The sequence below is a fragment of the Penicillium samsonianum genome (genome assembly GCF_028829775.1).
Source record: "Penicillium samsonianum strain IBT 33392 chromosome Unknown utg000001l_segment0_segment0, whole genome shotgun sequence".
NCBI classification, from domain to species: Eukaryota; Fungi; Ascomycota; class Eurotiomycetes; order Eurotiales; family Aspergillaceae; genus Penicillium; species Penicillium samsonianum.
In genome coordinates this window covers 764,811-781,054 of record NW_026643259.1, presented here as the reverse complement: position 1 = coordinate 781,054, position 16,244 = coordinate 764,811, and the positions used below count along the sequence as shown (strand labels likewise).

General features: G+C 48.8%; 9 protein-coding genes across 9 annotated transcripts; 5 read left to right on the top strand and 4 right to left on the bottom strand.

Annotated features, from left to right (window-relative positions):
- Nucleotides 1–700: 700 nt before the first annotated feature.
- On the top strand, nt 701–1,161 carry N7471_000311 (uncharacterized protein; the record flags this gene model as incomplete). The annotated part of the gene is made up of 2 exons (XM_057273032.1): nt 701–754; nt 913–1,161. 2 exons carry the CDS (start codon nt 701–703, stop codon nt 1,159–1,161), a joined length of 303 nt encoding a protein of 100 aa, XP_057141211.1.
- Nucleotides 1,162–1,416: 255 nt separating this feature from the next.
- On the top strand, nt 1,417–4,398 carry N7471_000310 (CCR4-Not complex 3'-5'-exoribonuclease subunit Ccr4; the record flags this gene model as incomplete). The annotated part of the gene is made up of 3 exons (XM_057273031.1): nt 1,417–2,059; nt 2,080–2,478; nt 2,550–4,398. The coding sequence occupies 3 exons, from the start codon at nt 1,417–1,419 to the stop codon at nt 3,737–3,739; spliced, it is 2,232 nt and encodes a 743-aa protein (XP_057141210.1). The 3' UTR covers nt 3,740–4,398.
- A 502-nt stretch (nt 4,399–4,900) lies between these two features.
- On the bottom strand, nt 4,901–5,905 carry N7471_000309 (putative mitochondrial carrier protein (Pet8)). The gene is made up of 2 exons (XM_057273030.1): nt 5,845–5,905; nt 4,901–5,793 (listed from the first exon to the last, which is right to left on the bottom strand). Exons 1-2 carry the CDS (start codon nt 5,875–5,877, stop codon nt 4,912–4,914), a joined length of 915 nt encoding a protein of 304 aa, XP_057141209.1. The 5' UTR covers nt 5,878–5,905; the 3' UTR covers nt 4,901–4,911.
- Nucleotides 5,906–6,286: 381 nt separating this feature from the next.
- N7471_000308 (uncharacterized protein) lies at nt 6,287–7,405 on the bottom strand (the record flags this gene model as incomplete). The annotated part of the gene is made up of 3 exons (XM_057273029.1): nt 6,287–6,429; nt 6,482–6,575; nt 6,629–7,405. The coding sequence occupies 3 exons, from the start codon at nt 7,403–7,405 to the stop codon at nt 6,287–6,289; spliced, it is 1,014 nt and encodes a 337-aa protein (XP_057141208.1).
- Nucleotides 7,406–8,081: 676 nt separating this feature from the next.
- Nucleotides 8,082–9,096, bottom strand: N7471_000307 (uncharacterized protein; the record flags this gene model as incomplete). The annotated part of the gene is made up of 2 exons (XM_057273028.1): nt 8,082–8,483; nt 8,554–9,096. The coding sequence occupies 2 exons, from the start codon at nt 9,094–9,096 to the stop codon at nt 8,082–8,084; spliced, it is 945 nt and encodes a 314-aa protein (XP_057141207.1).
- A 669-nt stretch (nt 9,097–9,765) lies between these two features.
- Nucleotides 9,766–11,104, top strand: N7471_000306 (acylglycerol lipase; the record flags this gene model as incomplete). The annotated part of the gene is made up of 4 exons (XM_057273027.1): nt 9,766–9,831; nt 9,957–10,011; nt 10,096–10,165; nt 10,276–11,104. The coding sequence occupies 4 exons, from the start codon at nt 9,766–9,768 to the stop codon at nt 11,102–11,104; spliced, it is 1,020 nt and encodes a 339-aa protein (XP_057141206.1).
- A 158-nt stretch (nt 11,105–11,262) lies between these two features.
- Nucleotides 11,263–12,737, bottom strand: N7471_000305 (tRNA (adenine-N(1)-)-methyltransferase; the record flags this gene model as incomplete). Its single annotated transcript, XM_057273026.1, has 4 exons — nt 11,263–12,243; nt 12,306–12,376; nt 12,437–12,583; nt 12,635–12,737. The coding sequence occupies 4 exons, from the start codon at nt 12,735–12,737 to the stop codon at nt 11,263–11,265; spliced, it is 1,302 nt and encodes a 433-aa protein (XP_057141205.1).
- A 212-nt stretch (nt 12,738–12,949) lies between these two features.
- On the top strand, nt 12,950–14,002 carry N7471_000304 (putative Phosphoserine phosphatase; the record flags this gene model as incomplete). Its single annotated transcript, XM_057273025.1, has 6 exons — nt 12,950–13,037; nt 13,090–13,103; nt 13,152–13,228; nt 13,286–13,588; nt 13,648–13,796; nt 13,860–14,002. The coding sequence occupies 6 exons, from the start codon at nt 12,950–12,952 to the stop codon at nt 14,000–14,002; spliced, it is 774 nt and encodes a 257-aa protein (XP_057141204.1).
- A 382-nt stretch (nt 14,003–14,384) lies between these two features.
- On the top strand, nt 14,385–16,153 carry N7471_000303 (metallophosphoesterase family protein; the record flags this gene model as incomplete). Its single annotated transcript, XM_057273024.1, has 3 exons — nt 14,385–14,399; nt 14,455–15,833; nt 15,889–16,153. The coding sequence occupies 3 exons, from the start codon at nt 14,385–14,387 to the stop codon at nt 16,151–16,153; spliced, it is 1,659 nt and encodes a 552-aa protein (XP_057141203.1).
- Nucleotides 16,154–16,244: the final 91 nt, after the last annotated feature.

The following is a 16,244-nucleotide window of genomic DNA, read 5'->3' as shown; positions in this document are numbered from 1 at the left end:
TCGGTAAGAAGATGAAAGCAACTACAAAGGTATAGAGCATTGTGGTCACATTTAAGCCGTTGGAGACATCCCTTTTTATGAATATGCGAGCGAGTATACTACCTAGGTAGGTCTGTGCGACCTTGCAGAAGCTATACTTTATATTTATTTAGGGCTTCCAAGAATACAAGGAGCCTGCCTAGGCCGTATTTGATGATTGAAATTATCTTAAAAAACCTCTAGCTAGACATCATTTAATAGTGATTCTTTCTACTCTGTATAGCTAGTATGTTAGGATGATGTTTTAAGGCGTTCACCAATGATCACTATAGTACTCCGTAATATAATTTGCCTGCTTTGCACTATTTAAACATACGATTATGGAATTGCGGGATTGAGCAACAATTAATCCATTACTCCGTAGTGGCTTTTTTGTCTCGCCCAAGTAGTTAACGCCAAGCGGAAGCTTGCTGATCTGAACTACGACACACAAAGATTCTATACCTATATAGGACAAAACCAAAGACAAGACTCAATTTTAGAAGTATTAGATATTATTAGCGAGGGCTTAGACTAGATCAGATCATTGACCATTCTTTCAACCTTTCGGTCCAGGTTTCTTTCCCTCTTTGCTGGACCCCCTGGTTATATATATCTCCATTCTAAACCCAGATTTCTTTCATTGTATGTACCCCCGTAGTGTTGGCTAGCTTCAAACAAGATGCCTAGGCAGAATCAAAATCCGAGGCAGGTTCGACTTGCCAAAGACAGTTGCGTATGCCCATAGTTTTGGCAGGCAAAGTCAACCACGTGGCTGGTTTTCATATAAACTGTCCCATCGGTCGCAAAAGTGATGTGAATATGCGGGATAGATGAAGAATATATGATCAATGTCAAACTTTTTCCTCAAAAAAACTTCAAACAATTGAGGAGACATTGACTGTGTCTTGGCAATTCAAGCTCATCAAATCTGGGAAAGACTTTGGCCCTTGCGGCGATTCACGTGATCCCGTGACTCCCGCCTCGCTGCAAACCACCAGTGTCATCTTAGGACGTCCTCATCGACCTGGAGACAATCGTCTGGTTTGCTCATCTTTGCTACGTCAATCTTACCCCACTGGTTTTTCTTCGACTCCCCATCACTCGATCTCTTTTTGTTTTTCCGATCACGCCCTCTTTTGACCCTTCCGCCCAATCTCCGCCCTTAGGTATCGCTCCATTGCACACCTAAAGATACTCCCAGTGCCAAAGTCACCGGCGACCTTCAATCGTGGTTTGATACAGGTGGTTTTGCCTTAGGCCTCTATGTGGAAGAAGAGAAGAGACCGTCTCCGATCCTCTCCTCTCCTCTCCTCGACCCAACTCAACTTAGCGCCACCCGCCAACCAACAGGTTTTCCACCAGGGAAACAAAACACGGTCTCGTCTGCCACGTTAAATGGCAGATGGTACCTACAGGTTCCAGCAGCCTGGGGCCGGGCAGTTCTACTTCCAAGCTCAAGCACAGCAGAACCCTCACCAGCGACACATCGTTCGAAACGGGACCAATTCTCCGACGGGTCGACTGAAATTCAACACCGACACCCCCTCCCCTTCTCGATCCCCTGCCCTAAACCAGGCTGCTGCTCTCAGCCCTTTCAACAACATGTACGGCCAAACTCACCAGGGTCAGCATGTCATGATGAATGGCGGTCAAGCCCACCAGCGGTTTGGCATGCCGATCCCGAAGTTCCAGTCACAAACACACCACTCTCATCACACACAGCAGCCGCATCATCATGCCCATCACACACAAGCGACCCACAACCTCACTCATCAACACAATTTCCCCGGCGGCGCACTGGCCACTACGTCAACTTCTCATTTCACCTCAACTCATTTGCAGAACGGAGTACCGACCACGGACGATGATCTTGATGAATCAATGAACGAGCATTGGCAGCAGCAGCTCCAGCTTGCGGCAGAATCCAGACAAGCCACTTCTCCCCACTACCATGCCCGCGTCATTGCGCAACAAACGAAAGGAATCCAGCTCATCTCCAGCAACACTGACACAGAAAATGGGACGGATGGGCGAAATGGTGCATCTGGGGGAAGCCAGCCAGCCGACAGGGTTGGAATGCGCTTGATTTCGGTGGCCAAGGATTGCGCGCTTTGACTACTTCGTTGTTCAACTATGGCTTCATTGAGAAGCTGTACCTCAACTCTAACAAGTTGAAGGTGCTGCCCCCGGCCATTGGACAACTGCGGAAGTTGAACCATCTGGATCTGTCAGGCAATGAATTGACGGAGCTGCCAGAAGAACTTGGCATGCTTTCAAATCTGAAGAAGCTCCTTCTCTTCGATAACAACATTCGCACACTCCCTTACGAAATGGGGTACCTTTACCGGTTGGAAACATTGGGCATCGAGGGCAATCCCCTGAATGATGTCCTCAAATCTCAGATCATGAAGGACGGAACCAAGGCTCTCATCAAGTACCTGAAAGAAGAGATGCCAGGTGCGTTTCAATTGCTCTTTCCGCTCTCAACCATATTTGCGCGGGATTTTTCGCTAACTTCATCGTTACAGTCCACCTACCTCCTCCTGACCGTGACTGGGTGATCCTCGATGATACTTCAACATCGTCCAACAGTAATACGGAAAAGATCACCGTACTGTCGTACAACACCCTGTGTGACTCTTCTGCAACCCAATCGCATTACGGCTATGTGCCCTCACGTGTTCTGTCCTGGGAATTCCGCCGCGAGCTTATTCTTAACGAATTACGATCCCATAACTCAGATATTGTCTGCCTTCAGGAGGTTGATCAGGGAAGTTACAACAATTTCTTCCGGGAGCAGCTTGCCTACAATGACTACAAGGGTGTCTACTGGCCGCGTGGTCGTGCAATGGGCATGCAGGAGGAAGACGCCCGGATGGTCGATGGATGTGCTACATTCTTCAAGGGAAGCAAGTACATCCTGTTGGACAAGCAATTGATCAACTTTGGTCAGACAGCCGTCCGTCGACCCGACGCCAAGGGCCAAGATGATATCTACAACCGACTGTGGCAGAAGGACCACATCGCCGTTGTGATCTTCTTGGAAAACCGGCAAACCGGTGCTCGATTCATCAGTGTGAACGCTCATCTGTATTGGGATCCTGCCTTCAAGGATGTCAAGCTCATTCAGACTGCGATTCTGATGGAGGAGATTACCAAACTCTCGGATAACTACGCCAAATGGCCCGCCTGCACGGACAAGACTGCATTCCGCTTCTCAGAGGCTGAAAGTGGCTCAGAGACCGCGCCTGTGGTGGAACCGGCCCCGTCGATGGAGTACACCAGTGGCGATCAGATCCCTGTTCTCATGTGCGGTGATTTCAACTCCTCACCAGGGTCTGCGGCTTACAACTTGATCTCCACCGGACGACTTCCCGAGGCTCATCCCGATCTAGAGAAGCGACTTTACGGAAACCTCAGCCGGGTTGGTATGACACATCCATTCAAGTTGAAGTCAGCCTACTCCTCCATGGGAGAACTGAGCTTCACCAACTACACCTCCGACTTCACGGCCATTCTCGACTATATTTGGTACTCTTCCAACACTCTTCATGTGTCGGCGTTGCTCGGCGAAGTGGACAAGGAATATCTGCGCCGCGTGCCCGGGTTCCCGAATTTCCACTTCCCGAGTGATCATGTCGCGTTGCTTGCGGAGTTTACGGTAAAGGGCAAGAAGGGCAAGGTAGTAGAGGCAGACTTTGGGCCACAACGGCACTGATGACAAGGAGCATTTGAAATCTTCGGAGATGGGGTGTTTGTCCAACCGGTTTCTTTCCCTTCGTGCTTGTTTTTTCGGAATCTTTTTTGGGTGGTGGCTCTCTAGCCAGCCGTCTTATGGTGTTTCTTTACGTATCTCTTTTTTTCTTTCTTGTGTTTTCTCTCCTGCTTATGAACGTCCTTCTTCCATTTCCTCTCGCTTATCATCCTCTGTATCCTCTTGATTTGCTAGCGGAGTATCTGTTCCTGGAACAATGGTCTTGCCTCGTGTCCGTTACATGTAGTGAAACGGCGTGGCATTCTCCATTTGCTCCCTGGCGTTCTCTCATCCCTCCAACCCCCCACCTTTTTGTTTCTCAACCTCACTCTCTACATCTCCTGTGTCTTCTTCCGTTAAGTTTCCTGATTTATCTCGGTTTCATTTCACCTAATCTCTAACCACATCTGAGACGGCTTCACGACGCTTGGGATCGGGGATTGGTGTTCGGGCGGAACAGGTGGTGAAGGGTATCTGCTTTTTGCCCGTGACGAGGTTGCTTTTCGTCGTTTTCTTTTTCTCAGGCGAAAGGAGTTTTGTCTGTTCATGTACCTGTTTATTGTGCCATTCGTCCTATGCGAGGTTCAATCAAGAATAGAGCTTGGCTTTGTTCATTTTCAGTATTGGATGTTCTTTTGTAGACACGATCAGTAGAATTGCTGGTAAATGTAGACCAAGATGTCCTTGGCATGGAGTCTTGGGTACATACTTGTTTATCGTGAAACTGTAATACACACATGGTTCCCGGCCCTACAATGCACCTTATGTAGGTATGTGCATGTAGGAGAGTAGCACACGGAACAGGCCCGGGATTCGGAGAGACTGATAAGCATAACATCTGTAAAGGAGCTTTGGTGTAACCTTTTGGAGAGCTAATAAGTCTGACGTTAGCTCTGTGTTAGTCCCGATATCATGCTCTATCCACAGTGCACGCACCTTTTACACTGCATGGGCGCCTTATAATGTAACGATGGCAGGGTTCTTCGCAGGTCCTTTGCATTTTATATCTCTAGTAGGCGAATCCAGTGTTTTTTTTTCTCGCTCTGTTATAAGACAATTGAAGGAGGAGAGTGATTCTATTATATTATACATATCTTATGGTACATTTGGCTTGGAGCAATCTCCAGCCGTGCCAGCTATGAGGTTTGATAATTGCACAAGTATATCTTAGCCCCTTCATAACACCCAATATAGAGTCCACTTCCCAAAATCGCTGCCACGCAGGTCAAAGCAGATCCCCTAAACAACCCAGCTACCCCCTCCTTCCGCAGCACATCTCGAGCAATAGCAAATGCCCCGACACGGGATGCCAAACCAGGGTTTCCCTTGCCTGTCTGTTCACCAACCGCAAGCCTCATCCTCGTCTTGACCACATGAATAGGAACAAAAAACCAAGACGCACAACCCCCCGCAGCACCAGCACCCAAAACAGTCGCCTCAAGCTGCTGCCTAATATCGTTTTTTTCTGTCTTCCACCGCTCAAGCAAATCCTCCTTGAACATCTCATACAAACAAAACGTAAGACACATACTCGGTAATTGACTCGCCACTAGAGCACCATACCCAGCCCACAACCCCGAAGGATATTTCCGAAACTGACGCACCATCTCCATCGTCGGAGACGGACCCTTTTTAGCATTAAGCGGTCGCTGAACAACCTGAGCATTCTGCTTCAATACCTCAGCCGGGTTCTGGATAGCGCAGGCGAGCAATTCAGCGACAGCACTGCTAGTAGCGTGAATCAGCGGCCGCGGGACGCCGAGCATATATCCAGCGGACTGTGCATTGTCAAACGCTGTCTTTGAGGCTTCGTATGCTGTGAAGAAAGCAGCTGATGAAATTGTCCCTGCGATGAAGGTTGGTCCGAAACCTTGGTACAGCCCGCTGAAGAGGGTGCGGCTGAGTGTGCCGTTTAGATGCTTGTAGACGCTGCTGTACATTGGAGATTGCATGCGTGTTATTACTGTGTCCATTGGGTGGATGGCTCCTTCGCTGGCTAGCGCGGCGAATATTGAGGCCTGGTTGGGTTAGATGGGGGTTTGGGGTAGGAGTGGGCTGGGTGGACTTACTGCTGTTATTTCTAAGCCATTGAATGTGGACATTTTGTTTGAATCTTCCTCGCAAAGGTACTGGAAGGAATGGTTGTGGCTCTGCGCTGAGTATAAAAAACACTGATAGCCTTGCTAAGGTCGGGGTCCGCGGAGTCCGACTTCCTGTGTTTTGGAATTTTTCGACTCCGAGCTTGCCCGATCTGTCTGGGGCGAGTATTATTTTCAACTTGACATTTTAAGGAGGTTAATACTTATTGTTGACACATATTATTGAATTGATCTGTTTTAAACACTATTGGTAGGTGTTAAGCTAAGGTCTTCTAGTTTGTAAGTATACATACTTCGTCTCTGCCATCAACCAAGACCAAACCACATCCTAGTATTTCGATATAAACACCCTAACCAACCACTCAAATCAAGTCTCCTTGACTAGATACCCCTATTATTATTAGGTCCATGTTTATGCTTTCCGTCGTTTAATCAACCAGAGAAAAAGTAAAGCCACGCTAGCACAAATGTAAGAGATACCACAGAACACTTGGGCATTTCGATATGGTTGGTGTGACTGTAGACGGCGTAGTTTGAGTGCTATAACCTCGGAGACTATAATTTGATATTAGCCCAAGGTCTTCAGGCCTGTATGCAAAATCCTTACATGTTGTAGGGAGCACAATAAAAGACCAAGACAAAGAGAGGAGTGATTGGAGCTGCTCCAACCCAGCGACCTCAACACATAAAGGTCCCACGGTCTATTTAGAAGTTCAGTGGCCACGTAGGATCAGTATAGGCTTGATCGACTTACAACCCAAAAGACCCCGAGAATAGCCCCACTGATGAAAGCGAAGAGAACAAGTACGCCATATGATGTCGAGGGAAGCCAAATGACAAAACAAGTAATGCCACAAAAGCAAGTCAAGAGGCCAGCGACCTCAATCCTGCCAAAATAATCGCTGGCAATGCCTATCAGTGGCCGACCAACAGCAGTTCCCAAGTTCAAGATCGCGTTGACAATTGTAGCTTGGTTGTCCGAGAGTCCACTGGAGCGTGCATAATCTGGAAGTGAAAATAGCAGACAGATATAGCCAAGCATACTGAGAAAAGCCCATGATAGCAATAGAAGCACGTCTAAACGACGCAAGAGTTTCACATCGAATCCCCGCTGGGACGGCAGTATAGCTTCATTGCGATTTCGGATTAGTAAAATGGCAACGATCAGCATTGAGCAACTGATAATAGCTGTCAACCGCAGAGCCCAAGCAAGAGATATATTCTGAATGATTGAACCATCCATAAACGAAAAAATCAAGCCACCAATACCTGATCCGGCCGCACTGATCCCGTTGGCAAGACTTCTTTTCTTACCAAACCACTGAGAGAGCACAGGGATGCTGGGTATATAGATAAAGCCAACTCCAAATCCAATCAAGACTCCCTGTGACAGATAGAGCTGCCAGATTCTTTGTGAAAAGGACGCAGAGATATATCCCGACGCCAAAAGCCCCAACCCGAGCAACATAGGTAACTTGATGCCGTATTTGCGAGCAACGATTGTAACAGCAGGGGCCACCAACATCGCCATGGAGAAATTTAACCCCCCAATTAGTGCAAAGTCCATGGGAGTAGCCTCGGGGAATACGTTGTTCGATAGGTAGTGTGCCAAGTACACGCCATATGACTGTTAGAGAACATGAGCTGGGTTGCCGCTAACAGGACTGATATCGAGACAACGCACAGAGACCGCACCCCAAGTGAAGCAATTGATTGAAAAGCATGCAGCCACGCATACCCAACCATATCCGCCATCTGGGGGTGGAGAAGGGTTGGAAGAAAGCGACATCGTATATCATAAGCATTAGACTGCGGGGAACGAAGTCTCCGTGTGGGGTTTCCTTGTCAAATATGGTTCAACTCCCAACAGCCTATACATGAATATATGGAGGGAAGCGAGGAATATTTAAGTAACTGTTATATCGACTCTCTCCATGGTCACGACTTTCGATTGCCGAATGTGGTATGTCACTGTTTCTTGGCAGCGACATTTACACACGAATGATCGGCAATAGAATACAGCTGAGGAAAAAAACGTCGAAAGGTGGCAACAAATATTTTGATGTGAATACAACTTCCATATTCTCCGTACAGCATGTAAGCCTTAACCAGAGGAGTCACTGAGTTACCAGTCGAGGGAACAAAATATGTTGAGCATTATACCATAATATATTATCTTTCTAACACTCTATATTATTCTATGTCTTTCAAATAACTGTAGCGGCATTCAGCTTTGCCTCCTTTATCTTCTTCTCCTCCCGTTCACTAAAACGGTCACCAAAAAGACCGATGTGAGGCCGCATCAGAATCGTATATTTGACAAACTCCTCCATGCAGTCCACCAGACGATCTCTGTTACCACTAGGCATAAGTCGTTGATCTCCCGGTTGCCCTTCATCCGGGAACTGTGTATATGCCTTCGGGATCGAAGACTGATTCGGAATCGCAAACATACGCATCCACCGACCCAGGATACGCAAAGAGTTGACCGCATTGAACGACTGGGATCCACCGCACACCTGGGCAATGGCTAGTGTTCGGCCTTGGGTGGGACGGACACTGCCAGTAGTCAAAGGAATCCAATCGATCTGATTCTTGAACACAGCGGTCTAGCGTTGCGGAAAAGCATATGAGTAAATAATGCATTAAACGTTAAGATTATAGGGAAAGATCACTCACCAAATTGCCATGCTGTTCAGGAGAAACCCAGACATGTCCATCGCTCCACACACTGAGTTCTCGGAGCTCCTGTACTTTGGGATGGGCGGTATCACTCTCGTTCTTCATAGGAAGACCTTCGGGGTCAAAGACGCGTACGTCACAGCCGAGCCGGAAAAGTATACGGGAAGCTTCCAATGCCACTAGTCGAGAATATGACCTTTTACGAAGGCTTCCATAGAGTACCAGGACTCTCAGCCTCTCGTTTGTAACCCGTAGGTTATGTTCTGCCATGTCCGCTGCGGTGGTCAGGTCTAAGTTGTTGACCCAGTCCTCAGTTGCATTGTTGTCAAGGATAAATGGTCGATACTTCTGGCGGATATCTGGGCTATCTTCACTCGGGGATAATGCCAGAGATCGATATGAGACATCGGGTTGGTGGGTGTTTGTAACCGCTTGAGGAATGGCGGAGAACATCCTTTTTGAATGTTTGAAGCGCAGCAGAGATTGTGAGATTGCTGGCCTAAGTGTCGATGGCACTCGTTGTCTAAGATAATATAGCATAGATCCCAAGGCTAAAAGGTAACAAAAAGTAAGACTGTTAAGAAGTTGACAGTAATTTTTTGGCCGATATAGTAGCCCTCGAGAAGTATGTCACTGAAAAAATATGATTGGACAATACAAAGTTACTTGGGAACCAATCAAATATTTTTTAAGTGGGTCTGAAGACCCGTGGATCCCTAGAGGCTCTTGCTCATCGGAATTCAGACCTCAGGATCTTCCCGTCTACTTTGTACTATTTCTTGGGATTCCGGGGGCAGTGCAATCATGGACTTACAATAGAATTGAATCAAAAGAAGAAAATCATTGGAAGGGGTAGTCACAGTCGACCAAGGTTGCTGGCAAATTTTGCAAGAGTGGAGAAGCAACAGTTGACGTCCAGAAAATGAGATATGCTTGATTTCCTGTGATTGTATCAACTCTACCTTATACGTACTGTGCATGTAAATACATAGTTATCTTATTTCTGTATAATAATTGTGTTAGGATATGTATAAATTTGTATAAATAGGGTTTGAATATAAATTTGGGCTTGGTGGATCTGAATCGCGTTAGTATGTATCTTGGCTTGATATTCCTGCCGAGGTCCCGCGGTCGTACTTATGCTTAAACGTGCACTCCATCCCTTCTCTAACCACCTCTCAAGATTTTGTAAAAGCTCCAACAACCGAAATGAACACAGAAGAAAGCGTGCACACTCTCCCAGACGGCCTTGAGCTGTATGCCAAGACATGGAAGGTATGTCTGAATTTGCAACGACATAGTCTCCGCGGGTTGATCCCGCTCTGAATAAGCTGAGATCGTTCCCGAGCTCGAAATAAGCGTATTGATTTCCAAAGCTAACAATGTGCGCTACTATATAGACTAGCGGGTCTCCACTTGCTGTTTTGGCTTTCATCCATGGCTTCAGTGACCACTGTGAGTCTATTATGTCTATTATGAGCAATAAGCCAAGACAGCCCTTCATCCACAAGACAGATTATTGATACAAACCCTTGCTAGGCAATGCCTACCATGATCTGTTTCCAACACTAGTATCGGCAGGTGTTGAGGTGAGGTCTTTTGATCAACGGTAAGTGTCAAACCACCAAGACCAGACCCTATCCTGATATCTCAATATAAATCCCGCAAAGAAACCGACCTATTCCACTATAAACCCCATAACTAATAGCCCAAACTTAGAGGATGGGGCCGCAGCGTCAAAAAACCCCGCGACCGCGGCGACACAGGCCCAACCTCCCAAGTCCTCTCCGACATCCACTCCTTCCTGCAAAGCCTACCCTCCCGCCCTGACGTGCCGCTCTTCCTAATGGGCCACAGCATGGGCGGCGGCCAAGTCCTCAACTACATTTTCCACCCAGAGTCACCCTACAACGGAGACAAATCCAAGCGGCCCAACTTCACCGGCGTGCTTCTGTACTCCCCTCTAATCGCCATAGACCCATCCTCCCGTCCCTCAAAGCTGATAGTCTCAGCGGGGCGACTTGTCGCAAAGTTGATCCCCCATAAGCAGCGGTATTCCCCGCTTGACCCGAATTTGCTGTCTCGCAATAAGGATGTGGTCAAGGAGTTCGTGGCTGATACGCTGTGCCATGATACCGCGACTTTTGGGGGCTTGGCTGGTATGTTGGATCGGGGTATTTGGTTGGAGGGGATGTTTGCGGCTGGGGATGGAGCTTGGGTGAAGAGTGACCTGCCGTTTTGGTTTGGACATGGGGATGGGGATCTCGTTACTAGTTATCCTGCGACGAAGGACTTTGTTAAGGGGTTGACCGAGAAGGGTGGTGATGTCACGTTCTGTTCTTATGAGGGGGCTTATCATAAGTTGCATGATGAGTTGCCTGAGACCACGGAGAAGTTCTTTGTGGATGTGAAGGCTTGGGTTTTGGGTAAAGTGCCTGCGACGAAGGGGGTGGTTGACCAGGGTGAGGTAGAGAGTGTTGAGGGTGCAGGTGGCATAGACACCCCTGTTCATGGGGATGTGGAGACCGAGGGTAAAGCGAAGCTGTGAAGCGATTGTTTCTTGTTACGACATCTTTCCAGGCATCTCTTTGATATTATTCTCACAATTCTCTATATGGTACAAATGGTTCAGTCTGTATCAGACATGCAATAGAATACAGGTATATAGTACAGGATTTATATGCTTGGGACAGCTGGGCCGGCAACTTAATGGTCTTCGATCCGCCGCCAGACTGCCACGAAGCCGCCGCCCTGGATACGCAGTCCGACCTTAGGCCGGCAGACCAAGACAGACTCTCCTTCCTTGGGAGGCTCCTCTGTGATGGACGCATCAGAGGCAGAATCAGAGGCGGTGGACTGCTCGTCGGTCTCGACAGGAGTGGCAACCTCAGCATCTGAAGGGGTAGCCCAGGATACTGGGTCGGCGCCGGACTTTTTAGTCGCAAAACGCACATCCCATGTGCGGCCGCCGCTGATTCCAGAGCCAAGCTCGATCACCTTCTCCTGAACGAGGGGCAGTCGCTGGTCCCGGATCAGTTGCAGACACTCGCCAATCTGCGTGATACTAGGCATGAACACCACCAGGAGGCCATCACGCTTCAACATCGGGGTAACATGCGGGATCCTCAAATTTGCGGAAGGCATGTCCAGAATAACGTGTGAAAGGAACGGGTCGACAGGGTTTCCACCAGTCAGTGAAGCCAGGCCAGTCTTTTTCCGCAGCTGCTTCTGCTGGGCAATCCAGTTTTCGACGGGGCCTACATAGAAATCAGTGTTGCCTGCGTAGATTCCACGGCGGAATCCCCGTATGTTTTTCTCGGCTAGCGCAGAGAACTTCGGCGATACGTCGACTGTGTGGATGACGGCGTTGCGCTGCGCTCGCCATGCATCCCATTCCTCCTGTGCTGGATCCGCAATTGGCTCGGCGGGTTTCTCTTCTGTTTGTCCCGTATCCTTTTCACTGGGCCTGATGACACGGCCTTCTAGGTAGTTGATCTGGGAGCGCGATGGACGAGGCGGAGGAGTGGTATTGGCGGCGTGAATGGCACGCGCCAGATGTAGTGTCAAGGATCCATGGCCTGTTCCGGACTCAAGGATTTCCAAAGTGGGTTGTATTTCGCCTGCGGCAGGAGTATTGACATGAATGTCGAGAAGGGAAGCAATCAAATTGGCATCCTGTGGATAGATCTACTGGGATAGCGTGAGTCCAATGTATCTCCGGGTCTGATCTGTAGGAGTGATGCGCATACCGGCGTGACCAAGCGAGGGGTCAAGGCGACATATTCTGCTAACGTTGGGAGGCTGAATCGGACATTCTGGCCTATATATAACGGAAGTATCAGTGTCATGTCCAGGGAAACCGAGAAGTGGGTGTATTGACCTTTGCGAGACTGTACCGTGTCCCAGACCCGTTTCCCAATGATGCTATCATGTTCCACTGCTCCGCTAGGAGTCTGGAACTTTTCACCTCGCTTCAATGCTTTTAACAATGAGGGCTGTTTACCGTGTAAAATGACTCGGTCTCCCTCTGCGCATTGCGTTAGTCCGACGTTGGGAGGAGGCGTTGCAACACAATTACCTTTTATAATAGAGAAATTCGTGTCAATGGCTCGAGAGCGCAAGACGCCTGGTGGCGGAGTCACACCAAAGACGCGCTGCAGGGCCTGGCGCAGACGAGACATGATATAGAACAATATATATGTCAAGTACTAGCCCTGAAATAAACAGAAAAGGAAAATCTGGCGGATCGAGACTAGCCCGCTGCGGTACCGCTCGACCCACCCCCAGTCACCGAATCGAGGGGCACATCTTTAATCTCAGGGCTTGCTTTTCTTCAGTCATTCTCTGGATTGTACATATTTTTGATTCATCTATATTGCTATATATAGCGATCATGGGTTCCATTGCTCTCCCATACATGGCGACCAAGCCTAAGCTCATCTTCTTCACTGACTTTGATGGGACAATTACAGTGGACGACAGTAAGTGCTTCCCCACAAAGTGCCAGTACTTGAAGGCTGACTAGAATCGCAGGCAATGACTTCATGGTATATCGCATCGCTATCCCCTCCTAGATCTTCACTAATACCACTCAGATCGATAACATTGGTTTCGGCCGGGAAAAGCGCCTTGCGTTGAGCGACCAGGTCCTTGACGAGACTCTGAGCTTCCGGTGAGTGTTAAAGACACTGTCTATTCCACAAGCAAGTCCTAATGGGTTTCATTATAGGGATGCCTTCCGCGAGATGCTTGAAAGCATCAAGACCCCATACGACGAGTGCATCGAGACGCTGTTAAAGAACATGAAGCTGGACCCATACTTCGAGGAATTCTACTACTGGGCCAAGGATAACAATGTTCCCATTGTCATCTTGTCATCTGGAATGCGACCCATTATCAGTGCCTTGTTGGAGAAGTTCCTTGGCCACAAGCCAGCCAGCCACCTCACCATCATTTCCAACGAGCCTGTGAGCCGGGACGGCAAGGATATCAACAGCGAGGGTGGTTGGCAGATTGAGTACCATGATGACAGGTAAGGCACTGTCAATCCGCTCATCATCCCCCCCAGCCTCACTGACAATCATTCACCAGCCACTTCGGGCATGACAAGTCCCTGGAGATCAAGCCTTATGCCACATTGCCCGACGGAGAGCGCCCGATTCTTCTATACGCCGGAGACGGTGTTTCTGATTTGTCCGCAGCTGCAGAAACTGATCTTCTCTTCGCCAAGCAAGGCAAAGGTATTCATCTGCCCGAACCGCCTTGAGCCTAGATTTCGAGACACTGAACTAACGCTGTTGCAGATCTGGTGACCTACTGCCAGCGCAGGGGAATGCCCTACACGACTTTCGAGAATTGGTCCACAATTCTCTCGACTTCCAAAGACATATTGAGCGGCAAAGTGTCAGCAGGTGATGTGGCTGCCAAGGCTTCGCTCGGCCTGTAGAACGGAGGTAGACCTGTATAGACTTGCAACTAGATGCACATGAATGTTGATGATGGACATAAATTTTACATAAATTTAGACTAGGATAATGGGAATATCAGTGAAAAAGTAATAGTAGCCAAGTCAATGAATCACCAACATATACACCAAGAATCGGGAGAAGGCTAGACCAACCCTTCAGGAGTCACCGCCTTCAGGGTCCAAGCGTCGAGGGTGAACTGCGAACTTCAATCCTCCAAACAAATTATACTTGTCCTTTATATCCTAGAGTTGACCGAACTTGGTCTTCTCCTTTGCCCTATACCCTTGCAATTCCTGGGCATCATGCGACAGGGCGCCTCGCTTTTCTTCAAGTCCTTGCCAGGGTGATATCTATCTCATAATGGCTCGCCGGCTAGTATGACATTATTTTACTCCCTGTGAAGCAATTTGCTAACACCTAATTTGTGCAGGTCCGAGCGAGTGTACAGCTCGGTTTATTCGTATCATTCATTCTCCTCGTCGTCGTCATTCTCGATAATCGATTTAGTGTCCTTCCCTCTTCAATCCATGGCCATCTTCCGTCGCATTATTCCGGCTACGTGATCACAGATGTGACCGTCACAACATGTTCCTCCCTCAATCCATTCTCGAGCTGTAAGCTAGACCCAGAAACCTGGTACCGCGTCGATAAGGACCTCTACCTGCGCTCGGGCTGGACCTCGAGTGCCTACGTTCAATTCAGGAGGAAAAAGGAGGAGGAATTGGGCCCTGATGACAAGGTGGTCATCGATTTGAAAATCAGTCGTATCACTTCCCCTCCAGAATCTGTTGGAAAGTCCGAAATCGAAGCGTGGGAACCCCGACCGGGAGGCATCTGGCTCAAGCGCTCGTCCTCCCGCCATGCCAGCGACTCCGAAAGCGCTGTGACGTACATTGATGTCCTATATGGAGCCGATGCTGTTGATCCTCGTCCCAACTGGGAAGTCAAAGATACCCCTATTCTCCTGGATAGTCGAACAGAAGAGTTGGAGACTCGCCTTAGTATTCGAAGAGGGCATCCGCAGGCCAAACCCAAGAAACCCGTTCCCAGAATCAACGAGAACGGGAAATTTAAGGTGATGCAGTTGGCAGATCTCCACATGAGCACCGGTCTCGGCCACTGTCGTGACCCTGTTCCTGCGGAAGCGGTGGCTGGCCAGAAGTGTGAAGCCGACCCCCGAACCTTGGAATTTGTCGAGCGACTTCTCGACGAAGAGAAGCCGGACATGGTGGTCTTCTCTGGTGACCAGATCAACGGAGAGACCGCCCCAGATGCACAAAGTGCTCTCTACAAGTCTGTAAAGCTTTTGGTCGATCGCAAGATTCCCTACGCAGCCATATTTGGAAACCACGATGACGAGGGTGACCTCAACCGAGAACAACTCATGACGATATATGAAGACCTCCCTTACTCTCTTTCAGTCGCCGGCCCCGAAGACATTGACGGGGTCGGAAACTACGTTGTCGAAGTTCTCGATTGGGGCAAAAGCACACACTCTGCCCTGACCCTCTATTTCCTTGACACACATTCCTACTCCCCTGACGAGCGTCAGTTCCGTGGCTACGATTGGATCAAGCCCAGCCAAACTCGGTGGTTCAAGAACACCGCTCAAAGTCTGAGAAGGAAACACCAGGAATATAACCATATCCACATGAACGTGGCATTCATCCACATTCCGCTCCCTGAGTATCGCACCTCAGGAAAGTACTTTAAGGGTTCATGGATGGAAGCCCCTACTGCACCAGGGTTCAACTCTGGCTTCAAGGACGCCCTCGAAGAAGAGGGCGTCTTGTTTGTTAGTTGTGGCCAGTAAGTCACATACTTTGGTTCATTTTCGTTGTTCCGAATACTAACTGTTCTTTAGTGATCATGTCAATGACTATTGCATGCTCGAGCAAGACGACAATGCCAAGCCCTCTCTCTGGATGTGCTACGGCGGCGGTGCCGGACTGGGCGGGTACGGTGGCTACAATGACTTCGTCCGACGGGTGCGTTTCTTCGACTTTGACAGAGGCCCCGGTCGTGTATCGACATACAAGCGCCTAGAATGGGGTGAAACAGAAGCCAAAATCGACGAAATGATGATCGTGGATGGCGGTACCGTCAACAGCCCAGAGGAAGCAACCTAACAAGGTTTGACTTCTCTCCCTCTCTGTTCTCCTTTCCCTTCCTCATCCCATCTTGTATCGAGATGTCAGCGTGTCTGTACTGCCCCTGCTC

Coding starts and splice junctions, on each gene's coding strand:
- N7471_000309 (XM_057273030.1), bottom strand. CDS start 5,877: ATGTCCACATTCAATGGCTTAGAAATAACAGCA. Junction 5,794..5,844: donor ATGGCTTAGAAATAACAGCA/GTAAGTCCACCC, acceptor TAACCCAACCAG/GCCTCAATATTCGCCGCGCT.